Source organism: Pseudonaja textilis, chromosome 3 (genome assembly GCF_049901715.1).
Source record: "Pseudonaja textilis isolate UNSWEBS1 chromosome 3, rPseTex1.2, whole genome shotgun sequence".
NCBI classification, from domain to species: Eukaryota; Metazoa; Chordata; class Lepidosauria; order Squamata; family Elapidae; genus Pseudonaja; species Pseudonaja textilis.
This window is the reverse complement of record NC_141992.1, coordinates 115,808,697-115,829,045: the sequence shown is the minus strand read 5'-3', so window position 1 is coordinate 115,829,045 and position 20,349 is coordinate 115,808,697. Positions and strand designations below refer to the sequence as shown.

Sequence of the window (20,349 nt, the reverse complement as noted above, 5' to 3'; positions counted from 1 at the left end):
GAAAATTAGTTGAATAATCATTTAACCAATTAATAGTTTATTGATCACAACTGTGTAAAATAACCTCTCCTTTCAATATCTCATTTAAGCTTATTTGTTTTTTTCTTGTACTATTTATGTGGAACATCAGCCATTTTACAGAAATGAAAGATTTTCCTTTATTTTATAATCTGGTGGTTCAAATTTCAAAATTATGAATTTTATAGTATTAAGAAATACACAAAAACTATAAAGTATTTTCCCCATTCTTTTAATTTGTATTCACATTCAAAATTAAGTTTACCAGAATCCAGTCAAATTAAAAAATATCCAACCAGGATACAATGCCCAGTGATGCCACAATGCATAATTAAAATCTTGAAGAGACTTAGTTCTTATAAAACAAACACAAAATTTATTTTAAGGAAATTAGTGTCTCACAATGGTAAACCATAAAAGCCACGATTATTTTGTTCCTTGGCATGGTTCAGTTTACAGCATTATACAATTAAAAACAAAGACACATAATTCTACTCACTTGACAGTTACAAAAAAAATTGCTCAAAGTGAGGTATTTCCTTTAGGAAATCACTGAAGAGTGCTGATACCAGATATAGTCAGACTGTATAAACTTAAAAGACACTGTACAAAAAAGAGGAATTATTTGAAAGGTTATTTCAGTAAAGACAATGAAGTGAAATATTTGACTTTGAAACTTGACTATACTTGTAATTCTGGATTGCACTGCGATGCCAACATGACATCATTAGCAACAGCTGATACATGGTCCTCATCCCAAACATTTGCTAACATAGCAAGTTCAGGGACATATATTCCTATTTGGACTGTAGTTAATGATGTTTCTTATATAATAAAAACAATATCTATATACATGTGCAAACCAGAAACTCAGCAAAAAAACCCATTTGTATCAGAAATGCATTGATCAGGATTCTTCATTTAATCATACAATGGATGCAAAGATACTGCACTGAAAAACTATCCTCCAAATCATTTTCTTTTTAAATAAAGGACTTCAGCAGTATTGACTGTCATACAGCATTTAACTAATGTTTGATTCTAACCTGTTAGATCTCCAGTCAATAGTTAATAGCTACTGCCATAACAGCAAAGGTTCTTGGTCCAAATATAATTGTACAGAAAAATTCTAAACATACCAATTCATGAAACTTATGAGGACTTAAGTGGATATTGGACCGAATCATTACTTGCCTTCAAGCAGTGATCCAAATTAGGTACAGCTATAACAAAGTAATCTCGAAGTGTTTAGAGAGAAAGTACTGATTTTAATTTTTTAAAAAGTCTATAAATATGGTTATTCTAGATGTAAATAGCCACTACATATTGATCTTGTCACAATTTTAAAAGGGCCTATAATCCTGTAACAAATCAATGTTTTATGCTGCTCTCAACAACATTTCTCTCTATAATGAATATCATATGCATTATACAAAAACATGTAAAATATTCCCTTTAAAACGAACTGAGCTGCTTTAATTTGGAAGTTATAAAGGATTGTAAACAAATCTAGAAGATGTTTGGGGTACAAAAAAAGTTGCCTATGTATAGCTCCTAAATTATAAATTCCAAGATAAAATTGTTACAAGTTTTATTGTGTAATAATTACTTACAGTAATGAGCCTTATTCTCCTAAAGGTGTCATAGTCATAGAAAAAATTAGTCAATAGAAGACATTTTTAATGAATTATAAGATTAAACATATTGTAGCCCATTACTTGGGTAATCCCATCAATATAAGACAATTTTGTTGTTTGAATTGGAAAATTGAAAAGGTGCTGACTTCTTTTATATCTATGAAATTGCCACAAAGTTTTTTTACAATGATATTTATAACTTTATAGAATGGAATATAATTCTTTATTGGCGAAGTGTGATTGGACACCCAAGGAATTTGTCTTGGTGTAATAGAAGAGGAGCTACAAAGAAATTATATGGATAATCCATAGTGAACAACAAATTTGTACAAGTAGATTTATTTGAACTCTGACCTGGAGAAGAAATAACTCAAGAGTTAGTAGAGTTTACATTAAGAAAAAGACTGGTTCTAGATGATGAATAATCCTGTGAGTGTTTTTGTATTACACCACGTGAATGAACTGCAGCTCACAAGATAGGATTGAGTAGTTAACACTCAGAAGACAAACCCCCCACCATTCAATAGGGGATTGAGTTAGATTTAACTATCACTTAAATTGTGATAATCTTTCCAACAAGGGCTCCTAATAGCAATAACATCAATGTTTTGCAATAAACTGAGTATGTACTAATACAGTGTCTTACATTCTAATTGGTGAGATGCAAAAAACTATCAACTAGAAATCTAACTGCAGACTGGTGTGAGAGAGTTTAGGGACACTTGTTTTCTTGGCAGTGTCAAGAGATCTTGGGGAGAAAATGGATATGAAAGGAAAGAAGTGAAAGAATTAAAGATACACGTACAGTGATGCAGGAAAAAAGGTATGAAAAATAATTAGAAAATAAATTAATCTCCAACAGAATTATTTGAAATACATTTCAGGAAAGTGGAAACTGCTTGGAACTGAATGAATTGGCTTATGGAATGCCACAAGTGTGTGGAGTTATAACAGTGGGAAATATGTAAAAGAATATTTGGTCCAATGATACAGTGAGAGGTAGCTATGACCTAATTTTATTGAACAAATTCTTTAGTAGAATTAGGGGTGTATTTTCTTGTAACTACCTCACAAGGCTACTACCATTAGAATTAAGGTTTTTTTAAAAAAAAACAAAGTGAGCTCGTTCATTTATCAGAATTATCTGATACTTATCATTTAACAAGTAGGCTGGTAGGAAACTCCTCCTATAAAAATGTGGCATTTCACCATACAGATGATTTGCAACGCAGAGTATCTCTGAGGATAATAATTTGTGTTCAATACCTTCTTCCTTATCCATGCCTTGGGCTTTGCTGAGAGTGACAACTGGAGTAAGATACCTCCAACACAACAGAATTGTGAGATGGGTAATTTTAATCAAATTTGGTAATCCCCTTCAAATCTATATAAAACTCCAGAGCTGAGGAACATATGAAAATGTAATTCCAGTCTGTGAGTATAAGTTAGTTACACTCAAGATAAAGCCATGGAAAATTAAATCTGAGATGTCAGTTCTGTTTTTAAGGAGTCATATCCTAAGAACATAAAACCACTGCATGAGGGAAACTGCTGGTTACAGCATTCAAAGGTGATAATAATCGTATTTAAAAATTAGTACTTTTAACAAGATTAGAAGAGTGATCAAAATCAAAGCAAAGCTGATGCCATAAGACAAAATTTTAATTTCTGGAACATGCTAGACATGGAACTTATAGAAAGATATTCCACCCACCCACCCCCCACCCCAAAAACATGTTTGCAGCTTTGATCTTGACTATGCTGAAGTAGGAGAGGGTCTTCATCCCCAACTTTTCTGTTCTAAAAGAGTAATCTGAAGAGCTATTAATAAACTCTCCCTCTGATACTTAGCCTTAAAATCGAGGAAAACCAGGAAGCATTTATGTGGCTCAGACAGCTAAATCTAGCAATGGTAGAAACAAGCAAGCATAGAAAAGAACTCAAAGTGGAAACTCTACAACACCCTGATTTTTTTTCTTTCTAGTTTTGTCCTGTTTAGTCTTGAGTGGGCCAGGATTTTGGGAAGGCTTTGTCAATTTAATGAGCAATTCCTCTGTTACAAGTAGCAATACAATAGAAGCTTGGTATTTCCTATGAAAGAGAGGCTGCAATCAAAAAGGGAAAGGGGGTACAGTAGGCTTTAAATGGAGGAAGAATGCCAGAATCTGCCATCCATATGCTTGTTCTCAAGGAAAATTCACAACCAAGACAAATGATTATGCTGATCCTGTCTGTTTAGCAATATTTACAAGAGATTACTGCATCACCTTTCCCAAGATAGAAAATAATCAATCTGAAGAATGAACATTCCTTCTACAACAATGGCACTTGTGGAATAGTATCTTCAGGACCAAAAACAGATACTGGAAAGTCTGTCCATGAGGGGGGGACAGTAACATTTTGCACATGCTCCTTGCAAGGTAAAATAGAAATGGGAGTAATAAATGGATACAGAAAAGTATTTTGGGTTCAGAGAAAAATCTGGGAGAGAAGTTAATTACTGTGGTTACAAAAACGTAATAAGAGGGTTTAAATGTGATCTGATCTAGTCATGTGCAATGATACATAGAGAAAATGGCATTCCTCCTTGAAATTTTGTATCTTTTGGCTGCATGGATAGCATCTGCATGGATACCTAAGCCATACATATAAATCATAGAGAGAATGCAATAAAACATCCCATATGGTAGGAAGCTTTCTGTGGCTTAATAGGAATCAGTGGGAGGAGGAAGCAGAATGCAACCTTGATATACAGTATATCTGTTAGTTGATGATAGTTGATGAAGCAGATGACAGTTGTTCTTTAAATTTCTCTTCAGATAATTGAGCTAGCACAAGTCCTGGGCCTTGGCATATTTGTTTTGTTTTTTCAAGGCCTTTAGTAAAATAGAGAAACAAGAATAATACAAAATTTAGCAAGGGGATATCCTTTCTATCATCCTTTTTGTTTTTCTACCATGGAACCTGACTGGGTAAATAAAACATTATGATAAACTTTGTAGCTTTCTCTACTGGAAATTCCTCTACCAAAACTTTCCTACATAATGCCTTCCCACTGATTCTGCATACTAAGGATTTTAAAAATGTAACAGTTCCTCACTCTAAAAGGGGCTGCATTTCCCATTCAACTGTATTACTGTAGAATTCTTTCTTACATATAAAGAAGTGATACCAGTAATAAATGTGGTGGTCTTCATGAATTACAAATACGGCCTTTGATAAGATGTTATTAAGTTATGGCTTCTTATCTTATAGGTCAGCTAGCTATGCCCAATTATTAGACAATAATTCTGTCTTATTTGTCCCACCTAATAGCATTAATCTATACCAAAGTATTTCTTTATCTTTTCTTGAAACTGGATCACACTGCTTTGGCAAGAATCAACAATCAGAGAATATTCATTATTAAGAGAAATGACTGATAATGAATTACCACTTTTCAAAATGAATGGAATTCTGAGACTGAAGTTTCTTTAAAATCAGTATTTTGGTTTTAAGGAAAAATAGCACTATCAATTACTGATACTTTGCAGAATCTAGTTTAACTCACTGAACAGAAGGGAGGGAGGACCAGACTTATAGATGTATTAGATTACTTCAGCTAAGAATCATTTATGCAAACAATCATCCACATCATCACAAAACCGTATATGTAATTTGGCAAAGTGGGTAAAACAAAAGGATAAGCATCATTTTGTGGCTAAATCCATAGTAATACCATTGAACATAGCCTTGATCTGCATTATCCTTATCCCATTTTACCCAAATAATTTTAAAATAGAAGATATTATATATTTTAAATTCTAAATAGATTTCAGCTTTGAAAATTTCTGAGGAGGACTTGGTTTTTTAAAAACCTCCTTCTCCATATGCTCTTAAAAAAAAGCATTATTAGCAAAATAAAAGCAACTTGATAGCAAGAGATCCATTCCTGCTACTATATGTAAAAACCTTTATGTTTTGAAACATTATGAAAACAAGCCACCCCTACATTAACATAGAAATGATAGCAGGACTTATAAAAATGTTGTGGCAATTACTTGCACAGTAGGACTCTATATTAATATAGTCATTATCCCACAGTCAGTCTAAAATCTATCAAAAGCTGCTCCCACTAAAAGTAGAAAGCCTGAAGTGATCACAGCAGCTCTATCAACCTAAAAGGGGAAAAAATCTTTGGTCCCAAACTTGAAATACACTATTCTACTAGTTTCAAAAAAGCTCTTTGCACAGATTTAAACAGGCAGTATTTTTATGCCAATTAATGGAATATTACGACTAAACAGAACAGGCATGTAAATAAAGCAGCAATCTCATTTCTTTAGAATATTTAGTTAGTTACTTGGAAAGAAATAGCTGCTTTTGAATTATGAAAAAAGAGAGCATCTCATATGGTTTCTGTGACTGCAAAATTGAAAGGCCAAGGACACAAGGTACTTCTAATCACCAGGATTTAAAATTGATAAGGGCTTTCTGTGTATACATTCTACGTGCAATGTCAACTTGCAGCCACCACACTGCCAGAATGGCTGTAATAAAACATGTCTCAAAACAGAATTAGTTTTTTTAACAAAATATTTTTATTCTCCTTTATCTATGTGTGAGATATACTGTAAATTGGTATTTTTAAAATTCAATTGGTCTATGATTATATTAAAATCTAAGTTTAGTCATTGCACCAAATTAGATGCTTGCATTAAAATATTTTTGTGGATGTACATTTACAGAATAGTAATTTATAATGGAAGCATCCAGAGTAGAGGCAAAGTATTGTGTGGCTTAGAGATTAGAGAATTGCCTTGGTAAATGATTGTAACCAAATTCCTGAGAAATAAACTGAATTAGTGGGAAGAATGAATAGTGATAAGCATATCCAATAGACTAAATTAAAAGGGAAGGAAAATACATTTTTAAGACTAGATGAAAGCAATGTATATGTATTTTTCAGGATTTCATAAACATATGCACATTAAAAATATTTATAATCTAAAAAGTTATTCAAAAGTATATGATCCCATTGGTTATGGAAAGAAAGAGATTCATACACAAAATGTAATAAGCCAGTAAGAAAGCTTTTATGTAAAGTTGTAGTAAACAGCACTAACATCAGTGTCTTGTGAGAACCAGCACACGAGGTTTTCACGAGAGGTAACTAGTGCAAAGTAACTTGAATTTGAAATCTTTTTAGTTTAAAATGCTTTATTTTGAGTTTGAAACAGTTGTTCTGACTCTGAAATAGGACATTCTGATATTATCACACTTCCATTTTGAGACTGAAATTCATTTCTAGAATAGCTGAACATCCCACTTCGAAACTGAAACAACTGCTTTGTATTAAAACATTTTGCAAACCTGCAATTTTTCAGTGAAAAGTAATTACAAAGTCAGGAATTATATAAAAAAACAGATATAGTACCAAAAAAATCTTTTCACTCAAAATCATATAGCTAAAACTTGTGACCTGTAAGAAACTGTATGATAATTATTAGGATTTATAATACAGCAACTTTATTTTATGCCCGTTCAATCTAATAGAAAATTTCATTCTGTGCAAAAAGCTACTGAAACTTTTAAAATGACCCTTGTTTAAATATCATTGCCTAGAACATCAAATGCAGCAGTGACAGAGAAGACAGGGAAATAAGCAAGGCTGTGTGTATTCCATGATCCCCCCAGAAATACGGAACTTCTACTGTAAGTGCAGATTTTGCTATCCTGAGAATTTTAAACTTTAAAAAGGCATGTTTCTAGATCTTAAGGCTGAGAACGATCTGAATTTCCAATTGTCAGAGGCAGTGTTTCTTAGGTCTGCATCCATTTTTTTTGCAATTGTTCACCTTCCTTTACCCATAAGCCAATCAACATGAAATACAGAAATATACCTAATTCATAGCATTGAGAGACAGACTTTGGAATTCAGCTTTTCTGAAGTATAAAATCTGCTTTTCTGTGCTAAAATCTGGGTTGTTAGCACAAAATGCACACAATCCTGTTAACTTCCCTTATTCTTTTTGATATCAAGATGGATTGAAAAGTTCAAAAAAGGTCATTGTACAAGGAAACACAATAAAAACAATTCCCTAGGTAAAAATATTTTTGCATACTTTCCCCCCTTTAGCTACCTACTAGATTACAATGAAAAAGGTGAAACTGAGCTTGCCTTGCTCTGAAGGCCATTGACAATAGCGGTCAATGTTGCCTTATAAAAAAGGAAAGCAGAATCTGGCCCACAAAGAATTCCCTAAATAGGGATAACACTAATCACCGAAGTGCACTTGACACCATAGGAGCTACAGTATTTTTTTCACATGCACACTTTGTAGGACAGTTTGTACATGAAATCAAACAATGAATATAAATATGCAAGCATCTTGTTTTTAAGTATACAAATTAAAGTTTGTTTACATTCTTTACTTTCCAAGTTGCTGATGGAAAAAGTGATCTTTCCAATAGGAAGCCAAAGATGCTCATTAATGCAGTAAAATATTCATACACACCTTTCTTTCTTTCTTTCTTTCTTTCTTTCTTTCTTTCTTTCTTTCTTTCTTTCTTTCTTTCTTTCTTTCTTTCTCTTTTTCTTTCTTTCTTTCTCTCTCTCTTTCTTTCTTTCTCTCTTTCTTTCCTTCCTTCCTTCCTTTTTCACACATCCACACATACAGCCTTCTCACATACTTCAGGTTATATAGCTGTGTGACTATGAAAAGCCCTAGATAGGACATACTCCTCTCACCACAAGAGGATGACAGAATTATTAATATCAATTCATTTTTTTCTGTAGGGAATTTCTTCTATTTTCAGTAATTTGTGGGCTGAAATCTGCACAGAATCCATTAGGAGCAGGAGTTTTCAAATAATTTTTCGACTCCATTTGATCAGGATATAGGTACTCTTCAGCAAAGTTTGGGAACGTTTCAGTAAAATAATGGAAATCATCTAGAAATGGAAAAAAGACAGTTTCAATAATCATTTCAATTACTATCATAGGTGTTTTTGCTGTATTATAAGTCATATTAAAAGTATTGTATATAATTATCTAAATGAAAATTTATGCTTTAGGTCTACTCAAATCAATGGAAACTAAGTTTATGGTGAATGAACTGATTTCAATAGGTTTTGCCTAAGAATGCTAAGTTATGGTTTATCTATCTTTAGGAACATGTTTAAGGTTAGGATTGTTAACTTAATAATTGTTTAGTATTATGGAATATTTGGAGCAATACATTATAGAGTGCATAATTATAACAGGGCTTTGTAGACATCAACATCAACATCAACATCATCCTGTAAGAACCAAAGTTAAAGAACAACAGTATTAGAGTGTTTTTCAAACTATGTTTGTTTTCCCTGGTTTCATGTTTCTCAATATTTATCTACAATATCCTCTGACAGAAACAGCATTATGTTTCATCAAAGGCAATTACCATTTCTATTGCTTATCAAATTTCAAATTTTCTCTTCTCAGACTACTGCCTATCTCAATTCAGATTTGGTACCCTAAGATTCCATTATATTTCCATAACTGCATGCTGCAGAGAAATGTGAAAAAAATTATTAACAAATGTTCAGCAATCTTTCTAGGAAAAAAATCCCAAGATACTTCAGAATTCCTTAGAATGCAATTCAAAATCCCAATGTCTGCATTTCACCGCTATCATGCTTAAGGGTAATTTTCAAAATCAGAGAGAAGATAAAAGAAGTGGTAAAAGAAATTAAAATATTTTAATTAAGAACAGAAAAGAGAAATACTACCGTGTTTCTCACAAAATAAGGCCAGGCCTTATTTTTTTTTGACCCCTGAAAAAACGGGTAGGCGGTCTTTTCGGGGGTGACTTAATTTCCTCCCCCACCTAGAGCGGCCCATACGCACGTACCTCGCCGCGAGGCCGCTTCTATCGGCCAACGAAAGCTCCCCGAAGGCAGAGTCCCCAGCTGCTTCAGGGCGTGGCGTAGCTGCCCGTGTCCTCTCGCCTTTAAGCAGTCTCTTTCGGGCAATGGAAGCTTCCCAAATGCAGTCACCAGCCACTTCGATCAGCCGGTAGAAGCGGCCTTGGGGCGAGCGCGCGCACACACACACACACTCTGGGGACTCTGCCTTCAAGGGAGCTTTCGTCTGCCGATAGAAGCGGCCTCGTGGCGAGGGAAGTGTGTGTGTGTGTGTGCGCACACGCTCGCCCCGAGGCTGCTTCTACCGGCCAATCGAAGTGGCTGGTGACTGCATTTGGGGAGTTTCCATTGCTCGAAAGAGACTGCCTAAAGGCGAGGGGACATGACAGCAGCCACACCTCGCCCTGAAGCGGCTGGGCACTCTGCCTTCAAGGGAGCTTTCATCTGCTGATAGAAGCGGCCTCGCGCCGAGGGGAGTGTGTGTGTGCACTCGCCCCGAGGCCGCTTCTACTGGCCGATCGAAGCTCCCTTGAAGGCAGAGTCCCCAGCCGCTTTGGGGCGAGGCATGGCACACACACACTCCCCTTGCTGCGATGCCGCTTCTACCGGTTGACTGAAGTAGCTGGTGACTGCATTTGGGGAACTTCCATCACCCAAAAGAGACTGCCCTAAAGGCGAGGGGACACGGGTAGCCATGCCATGTCCTGAAGCGGTTGGGGACTCTGCCTTCAGGGAGCTTCTATCGGCTATTGGGATATTCTAGCCTAGGCTTCCTGCAGGGCACTCCTAAAGGCAAGTTTTCTCCCCATCCCCCGCCCTTCCCCCGCCCATTTCTCTTCACCTCGTGTAGTTCTAACAAACGATGTGAGAAATGGTGGGGAAGAGCATGGTTTGAATAGGCCTACATTTTGGGGGCGGGGCTTAATTTCACCTCATGCCTAGAAATCATGCTGGGCCTTCCTATTGGTGGAGGCCGTATTGTTGGAGAAACACGGTATATACTTTTTCTGTACTAAATTGAAGACCAGTGTAGGATTTTTTTATTTTTGTATAGATAGCGTAGATTTCTGTACAGTCCATTTAAGAAACTAGTATCAAAGAAGCATGGATATATGTTAATTTTACTAGTAAGGACTAGAAGAACTTGCAACTAAGGGAGATACAGAACAACCTAGGAAATGTGGTAGGACTGACCAGGAGTCACAGTACTGGTTTTGCAGTATTAATTGTAGATTACCTTGCAGGACTGCCCTAAACGATTCTCTTTCAAGAACACCTCTTTATTTCATTGATATGAAATGTGGGCAATTAAAAGCAATGGGTAACACTGTCAAGTAGTTGCATTCCATCTTTTAATGTGAGTCAAAATGTTGTAAGGCTTCAATATGATTATACCACACAGCATGTAGTGCGCTGTATTTTGTGTGTTATCTATTTATTTACATGTGTGGCATGGGCATAAATAAGCAACCCATAGTCTATATAAACAAACAAGCAACTGCAGGCTCCAAATGCAATTATTACAAAAGAAGGAAGTGCACAGTAGCTTTAAAGTTTGATCCTTCCCTTTCTAGTATTGAGCCTCAATATCTGTTCAGGTACCACTAGAAGAGTATAGCTCAGAGTTCAAGAACTGTGGAGTTCTTGTTGCTGTCTGACCTTAGTTGTTTGTTTGCAGACCTTTTATTACTTGACTAGGTAACATCATCATTGTGAATGAGTATGGCGTTTGCTGCCAGTCTATAGTTAGCAGAATGCCTTGCCTGCTTTGATGGAGGCTGTTTCCTGTGTTTGGATAGATTTTGTTTCCAGATCCCTTTCTGATTTCCATACACAAAAATCTATAAAAGACCTGTTTCATAGACTTACCATAAGCAATTTCCCCTTTTTCTTTGTCATCTATAGCTTTAAATAGACTTGACACATTAAGGTCTGAAACACCCATGGCACTCTTCAGGATGGAAGTTAACTCTTGTTCTGTTATACCACCAGTTTCTGATTGATACATCTGTAAAATATAGACACCTATTATTTGAGCTTCCAGAAAAGAACCATATTTATTATTAAATATGAGACACGAAATAAAATATTAGGTTTAGTACCAGAAAACTATATAAGCTTCACTTCATTTCCAAATACACCTCTTTCTGCCCCTAGATAGTGTGATTTTTTTCCCCTACCAATCAATATAAACTGTGATTCTGCCTAGGTTCACCTGCTGCTTCCTGTCTGTTAGGAAGCTTACGATCCACTTACAAGTGTGTTCAGGTACCGCTAGCTGGTTTAGTTAGTTAGAAGAATGTCTGGAATGATGGTATTGAATGCTGAACTGATGTCTACAAAGAGGACCCTTGCGTAGGTATTTGGAGATTCAAGGTGTCATAGGATGTAGTGCAGAACCATATTAACAGCATCATTTGTCGATCTATTTGTTCGGTATGTAAACTGCATGGGATCTAACAGCATGAAAGATCCGTGATGGTTTTTAGGTGGGACAGTACACTAGCCTTTCAAAGGTTTTCATAACTACAGATGTCAGAGCAACTGGTTTGTGGTCATTCAGTTTCCTGATGGAAGACTTCTTTGGCATTGGGATGATTGTAGAGTGTTTGAAGCAAGAAGGAACATAGCACATCTCTAGTGATTTATTGAATGTAAGGCACTAGAGTTTATAAGCCAATATCCTAATTAATGGGGCTGCAAAGCACTGGAATCACAGAAATTCAAGCAGGAGCTACAGAACAGAAATGAGCTATGGAAATGAAAAAAGAGCTGGGTCTGTAGCTAAGGTATAAAAATGGTAACTACAGATACAATATGAAGGATGGAACAACAGTATTGAGGGAAGGGAGTCAATGGGATGGATAAGCGGTACTGAAGGAACTGAACAGTTTTAGCATTTGGAGACCGCAGAAACTTGAGCTTTATGAGTTAAGCTTGAGACGGTTTTAGTGATCAATATGGATAATTGAACACAGAACACATAGCCATGAAGACTGGAACCAAAGAGAGTCTACATATGAAGGGATAGGATCTATGTTAATATTATGAATCCTAAACATAGTGTTGATATTGGATGGATATATGGAATATGTGGTAACTTCCCACTAAGAAATGGTAGCACTATGCATATTCAAACAGTAGTTGTGGTAAAGTTGATTGTGGAACATTTAGGAATCTTGGCCTCAGAGAAGAAATCATCAGGTTTTGTAAAGATCTACAGAATCATGCCTGAGGAGCCTTGAAAAGTAGGGTGATGGAGTTGGACATTTCAAAGATGGTATCAATGGCATAGTGCCAGTCACTGGAGATGAAGGAGAAGGAACAGAGGTCAAAATTGGTGATCTGTTGCAATCAGCCACTTCGATGAATCAAAATATTGAATTATGTAAGACATAATGTATTCAAATCTATTTATTTATTTTATTTTATTTTTATTTATTTATTTATTTGATTTGTCAATTGTTTACAAGATAATAAGTATAAGTGTATACATAGTTATGAATACATGAAATGGGTACATATAAGAAAAATAAAAGAAAAATAAAAGAAACAATAGGACAGGGACAGTAGGCACGTTGGTGCGCTTATGCATGCCCTCTAGAGACCTCTTAGGAAAGGGGTGAGGTCAATAGTAGACAGTCTAAGGTTAAAGTTTTTGGGGTAGAAACTACAGAGTCAGGTAGAGTATTCCAGACATTGACCACTCTGTTGCTGAAGCTGTATTTCCTACAATCAAGTTTGGTGCGGTTAGCCTTGAGTTTGTATCTATTGTGTGCTCTTGTGTTGTTATGGTTGAAGCTGAAGTATTCATTGACAGGTAAAATATTGCATTGTATGATTTTATATACCATACATAGATCAGACCGAAGACGGCGTAATTCAAGGTTTTCTAGTTCTAGAATTTCAAGTCTGGTGGCATAAGGTATTCTACAACGAGTAGAGGAGTGGAGAACTCTTCTTGTGAAATATTTATTAGCAGTGTTTAAATTCATAACTGATTTTCCTGGTGTCAAGAACTCTCCAGAAATCATTGGCAGTACCAGTGTATTTGGCTTGGAATGAGAGGGAGGAGATATACTACAATAGAGTATCAATGTTAAACTTCCATCAGCAATACAGCAAAACTACCCATGCTAGAGTTTAGCAAGGAAGCATATCGAACTAGCACTGCTTGATCAGCCTAAAGTCTGAAAATATAGTTTTGTAATGAGTCAGAGCATGAAACACTTTGTGGTCTTTGAAACTTTAAGATGCGCAGCTCTGCCAATGAACACAAAATCCAATGGAAGTGGCACAAAGAATGTTCTAGTGATAGGAAGCTTACATTTACAATGTATGTATTGTCCCCCTCCCTTTCAAAAGATGGGACTTGAAGCCATTCACTAAGAGAACTTTGGCAAAATATACCATATTAAAGTAAAAATGTTAGGGGAAAAAAAGATGCAATAATAGTAGAAAGAAAGAGCGGACTAAAACAAGATAGAAATTAATAAGCAGGAAAGCATGATCAATATGGCCAAAAGGAAATTGAGATGGGGATTATTTCTCATTATGTCTTACTACAGAAACAAAAAAGGGAACTAATTTGATAAGTCTCTTGATATAGATATGCACGTTAGGGAGAGCAATTCAAAGCTCAGCTCTAAAATATTGTGGACTAAAGGTCTTCCAGATACAAAGCCATGTGTGTCATGCAAAGGAAAAAAAACCCCTGGCCCTTCTCATTTTGTATGTACAGACAAAAGTGGCATCATGTTTCTACAGTCCAGATTGCTGCTAAGATTTGTAGCAGATGGTAACACTTAGGAACAGTTGTAAAGTCAGTAGTGAGTTTCAGATATAATGAAGTTGTAGCTAGCATTTGACCTACCTATTAAAAAAAACTTGGTTTTAAATAGCCATTAATTGAGCACATTAAATAAAAATTGTTACTTGCCTTAAAAGCCAACTGCATTGTTTGCAATGTTTTAGAAGGTCTACAGACTACCGACAAAGCTGTTACATATTCTCGTATGTCAATCAGGCCATCTTCCTTCTGTTGAAAAAGTAAAGGAACATGCAGAAATTCATATGTAGAGACTATATGAAAATTTCTGAAGTTACAGACACAAATTTTCTAAAACTGGGATTAATGCAACTACTATTTAGATGGGGCAAATCCTTGTGAATTTCTGAAAATCTTATGTAAACTTCAGTTTTCTTTATCAGAATGGGACTTAGAAAGTTTGAAGTATGTATTTATTTATGGTTTCATTTTTCAGCAACCTATCCCCTAAAAATATGATTATGTAAAGAAATATAGGCAATTTGATTAGCAATTTTTTACTGCAGAGTGAAAAATTTAGCAGTGGAGGGATGCAATTGTCCCCACAAAATATATGTAACAGGACTAGTACTGGTAGGTGGAGTCAAATCATATCCACAGCCATTTCTTGTTTCCAAATACAGGTAGTCCTCAACTTACAACCACAATTGAGCCCAAAATTTGTTAAGTGAGTTTTGCCCCACTTTATGACTTTTCTTGCCACATTTGTTAAGGGAATCACTGTAGTTATTAAATTAGTAACATGGTTGTTGAGTGACTCTTCTTTCCTCTTTGACTTTGCTTGTCAGAAGGTTGCAAAAGGTGATCAAATGATCCGAGGACATTGCAACCATCATACATGTGAGTTAATTGTCAAGCATCCAAATGTAAATCATATGACCAAGGGGATGCTGCAATGGAGATATGTGTGAAAAATGGTCATAAGTCACTTTTTTCAGTACTGTTATAACTTTGAACAGTCACTAAAACTGTTGTATTTTGAGGACTATATGTACAGTTTCTCTCACATGCATATACAGGTAAGTCCTCAACTTACAACTAATCACTTAACAACTGTTTGAAGTTATACTGGACTACCTACCACTCATCCTCAAACTTATAACTGCTGCACCTCCCCATGTTTTCACAATCGTATTTCGGGTTATTTATAACTGGTTGCAGTGATTTGCAATGATTTTGCTGTTTTCCAGCAGAAAATGGCAAAAAATGTCCATTGTGTATGCTAGATTCACTTAATAACCAGGTAGTTCACTTAACAACCTTGATATCTTGCTTTATGAACCAATCACAAAAACTGGTTGTAAAACTAGGCTAGTCATGTGATCCTTTGACTTACAAATCCAACAGTTCATTATCAGAATCCTGGGCACCATTGTGGTCATAAATCAATCTGTAGATTCACTTTCACTCATTAACTAAATCATATACAGATCACTAGGGTGCGGGGGGAGGAAGAGGCTTCAATCTTGCCACTGAAGAAGGAAGATGGTTATTTCTAACTGTTGTTAGTGACAATAAACATTTTCTCTATTAATGAACTGATTGCTGATCAACTGAACACTGTGGAAAAATTAGTATAGCTTCAAGTGTGTGGATAAAATGATCATGGGTGACAAATTGCATTTTTGTGCAGTGGCAAAGCAAAGCTATTTCCTCCTCCAGCAACTTGTGTGACACTATTCCTTCCCATTCTTTTGGCACATGGACACAAGTGGATTTCACCCACAGTAACATTTTCTACTGTACAATAACTCTGGTGATAATGAATTCTTACCTCTTCAAAAAGTGCAAACATATTTTCTAACATATCTGAAACTTGGATTTTCAAATACTCTGCAAATTCCTTAAGAGTGATTTTTTTGTTTTTCAATTTCCTAGCTCTTTCTGAGTATGCATCAAGTTCTTTTTCAAGTTTTTCTGGCTTTAACCTTAAAATAGCAAGGAAAACAAAGTATTACTTTTTGAAAACAATCACTTAAGGAAAAAAAAGAGGACTCATCTCTATTTTTTAAATTAGTTCAAAAAAACTTGGTTTTAATTGAAACCGATTAGGGAAAAAACTTGATTTCAGTCAAAATTTATTTTCAATTGAGCAATTTATGTTCTGTTTTACAAAATACCACTATCAAGGCTATACATTCTTTTCTTCCTGCAATATACCCCTACATTTTTTTGTTCTCAATAGAAGGGCTTTACAAATTCTGTATCCTGAATTGTATCTGAATAAAAACTTTGGCTATAAAAAAAATAGAGTATTTCAACAGAACTCTCACTTTGTAAAATACATTAAATACTTCTAGCAGGGAAAATGTTATAGGTGAAAATTTGGCTATTACACCTGAGAATCTGAAGAGCCGAACTGAAGCCATTTTGTGTTCACAGTCTGAACTTTTAAAGCTCAGAACATTATGTAATGTGTTTTCTGCCTAGAAATAATACAAGATTGCAAAACTATGCACCTGGCATAAGTTAGAGGTATGTGCTGGGGTGCTCTGACATTAGATGTCACATTAAAAGACATTAATGGTTTTCTTATGGAATTTGAATAACAGGAAATCTGACTATAATGGGAATATTGGGAGTTGTCCATGGAAGGTTGGAACTTTCTTATGAAACTGTTGCATAACGTCCATATATGGGAAACAGGAAGTGTTACATAACCATGTGATTTGATAAACCTATACAAGCTGTATTCACTAAATGGGAGTGTCTCCTTTTCTCCTAAACATGGTTTTGGAGTCAAGGGTTCCATACTGCAGTATTTTCCCTAATAAAGCCTCCCATGGATCAGATTTTCAAAAGTCTGTTGATTCATTTTTATGTACTTCTCACAGAAAATAATTTTTCCCAACATAAATTCTTACGTTTATAGTAAGTGATGTATATCTATACAGCCATATAAAATCTCCATAATGATACACTAAATCTGCCACTTTTTTCAAATCACACTTCAAATCACTTTTTCTTTGCATCTAAGAGCATGAAGAAAATAAGGCTGATCTCTCCTTTCTGTCTAAACCAAAAGCTACCTGAAGAACTCAGAAAAGTAGAGACATGCATTTTATAATCAGTTTGTTACACAATTCTGAACAGTTAAAAGCTTTCTTTTTGCTATATATTGATAATTTTCTTACCCAAGATTTCTTACAAGTTTTGCAAATTCCAAGAGACAGGTATTTGATGGGAGATAGAGTTGTCCTTCAGCCAAAGCCAGCTGGCAATCTTCAAAGGTATAGTCTGTTACTGAAATTCCTAAAGCCCTTAAATAGACAAAAATATGTACACATATACAAATATACTCACACACACCATTTCATAAAGTTCAATCATGGCATAGCATGGTAGTACACATGAGAGAAGTTTCTTGTTTTACAAACCTTTCAGATATTAGAAGTGGAAAGTACGAATTGAAGTGAGGGTAATGACTAGAGGATACTATGTTGAATTTGTCTTGAAGAGACTAGAACCCAATCCTATTCAGCATATCCATTTCTTGCAATCTCCAAGTTGCACCTTAATTTATAACCCCAGCACAGTAGTTTGCATATTTGGTTATTTTGTAATTTTTGTCCTCTATGTCCAATCAGATCCAAGAAATAGTTAATCAGGGTACTGCCTTAGCACCTTGCATGTATAAATTTCCACAGGATTCAATACTGGGACCATTCCAATTTAACATTTGAGTCAGGATTTGGCAGCTTGGTTTTTTGATCCCATCAAATCCATGCAACGAGTACTGTAAAACCATTTCCCCATTACAAGATTTTGGTTACTTCTTAAAGTATATTAGTTACCCATAGAGGTAGTTAGGAGTTAGGTGTCCTGAAGCGTCTGACAATACTCATTTCTATATTTATCAAACATTCAGGTGATGTATCTATACTCAGTCAGTGCTTGGAAATTATAATCAGATGGATAAGGATTAACAGATTGAAACTAAATCCACTGCAAGTGAGATTTGAGAGTAAAATATTTTCAAGTTCTAGAAGTCATGCAGGTCTTCCTACAACTGAAGGAAGTTGTGTCTATTATTTCCCTAACATAATGGGTTTAAAAAGATTTTAAATATAGAATTGCAATTTTATAAAGTAACTGTAATCCATAGAATTCTTTTTGAGCCATGCACAATAGCAATAACAATAGCACTTCAACTTATATACCACTCCATAGTGTCTTACAGCACTCTCTGAGCAATTTACAATGTCAGCATTTTGCCCCCAACAATCTGGGTCCTCATTTTACCGAACTCGGAAGAATAAAAGCCTTGAATCAACCTTGAGCCTGTCAGGATGAAACTCCTGGCTGTGGAAAGAATCATCCTGCAATACTGCTTTCTAACCATTGCATCACCAGGGCTCATGATGTAGTTTCTATTTTTTGTTGAATAGAATTGCTAATTTTACATTGCTAATTTTCATTTCTAGAAACATCTAATGTTCAACTATTAAAATATATTCTCTTCAGTAGGGACCAAAGATTCTGACATTTCAGTTACTGTAAAAACTTATCTACAAGTATTTAGACAGTTTTACTCTTAATGTATTACTGGTATCTAGTAAAATGTCTCTGAATTAGTATTATAAAAACATTTTACTCCTAGATATGTGCTTGAGAAGCATCTCTTTTTACTGGACTTCCTTTATCAGCCCTCTTCTTCTCATCTTCTGGTTTGAACATGATGTTTACACGAAATATAAACTGCCAATGAGACAGAGGATCTTAACAATAAGAACTCTGACACTGTGGGGGAAATAACCCTTATCTGCAGTTTTTCCCAATGATTTAATTTTAGTAATATAGCATAATTACTCATATTTCCTCTCTTTCTCTGTTACAATCATGCAAATATTTAGTTAGGTCTTTGGTTGCCTCTACAATGTTCCTATTTTGTTTTTGTTTATTTGAAACATAGCAGTAAGTATTTCCTATCAGTTAATATTTTCCCTCTATCTTTTGACATCATGGCATAGAAAAAATATTTTTCTTGAAATATTTCATATATAAGCAAAAATGTTGCTACTGTTTGAAACTATGCAGTCATGGTGCTATTTGAAACCTTAGTTTACTCACTCTGCCATTACACGCCTCACATTGTTCGCATATAAAGACGGATTTTTCTTTTCCTCTTCAGAAGGTATATATACAGGTAGGAACTATACACAGGAAAATAAATTGTAATGTACAGTAATTATCACATTATACAAACACATTATACTGATGTTTTGAAGATGAAAAAATGTTATGCAAACAAGTATTTAAAATCAGGAATAAAACACCTAACAACCTGAAGCCTGAATAGTTATCATTGAGAAGAAATACCAGCATGACAAGTATTAGGTTTTCATTTCCTCTATTAGCATGTTCTAAGAACAAATGTAACCCTTCAGAAAGCAAATTACTATTTTTGCTCAAATTATGGCTCTATCTTTGTATTAAGATTTTCTGTCACTGCAATCATTCAATTTTTCCCATCATTCAAGCCTTTAAACTGGGAAAACTCTTTTTATTTAAAAGAGCACTCAAATGTGAAATGAATTTTTTTCCTGCCTCTGGGTACAGTATAACACTTTAAGATACACACATACAAAAAAAAAACCACATTGTAATAAAATAGGGAAAAAACCCAAAACATTCCCTAAAAGCAAGCCAAAATAATATCATCTTGTTTGCAATAGTGGTGAATATCTGTAACTCGGCTGTAGGATAAGGGTAGAGGTTCGTTCTCCAAGCTTGTGGGTTGGTTTCCCAAAATTTTGTTATCAGACTAGTAACATCTTCAGCAGAATTTGGGGATGTCTGTGGTTGTATGTTCTTCTGCTTATAGGGGCTTCCGGCGCTCCACCAACCCCTTTAATCAGTACTTCTCCTACCAATGACTCTCACCTGACATGACCTCCCCATCACAAAACCCATTGACCACACAAAACAGAACACTGACATTGACAAACGAACCTCCACCCTCAACATTATCATGTATCAAAT

General features: G+C 35.2%; 1 protein-coding gene across 1 annotated transcript in view; it reads right to left on the bottom strand.

The window, feature by feature from the left end:
- Positions 1–8,245: 8,245 nt before the first annotated feature.
- Positions 8,246–20,349, bottom strand: part of LPCAT1 (lysophosphatidylcholine acyltransferase 1) — a 46,836-nt gene continuing 34,732 nt past the window's right edge. The window contains exons 9-14 of the mRNA XM_026701017.2: positions 19,438–19,520; positions 17,502–17,627; positions 16,142–16,295; positions 14,479–14,577; positions 11,409–11,547; positions 8,246–8,588 (exon numbers count right to left, since the gene is read on the bottom strand). Coding sequence (XP_026556802.1) covers positions 8,413–8,588; positions 11,409–11,547; positions 14,479–14,577; positions 16,142–16,295; positions 17,502–17,627; positions 19,438–19,520 — 777 coding nt within the window. The 3' untranslated portion in view covers positions 8,246–8,412. The remainder of the gene's footprint in view (positions 8,589–11,408; positions 11,548–14,478; positions 14,578–16,141; positions 16,296–17,501; positions 17,628–19,437; positions 19,521–20,349) is intronic.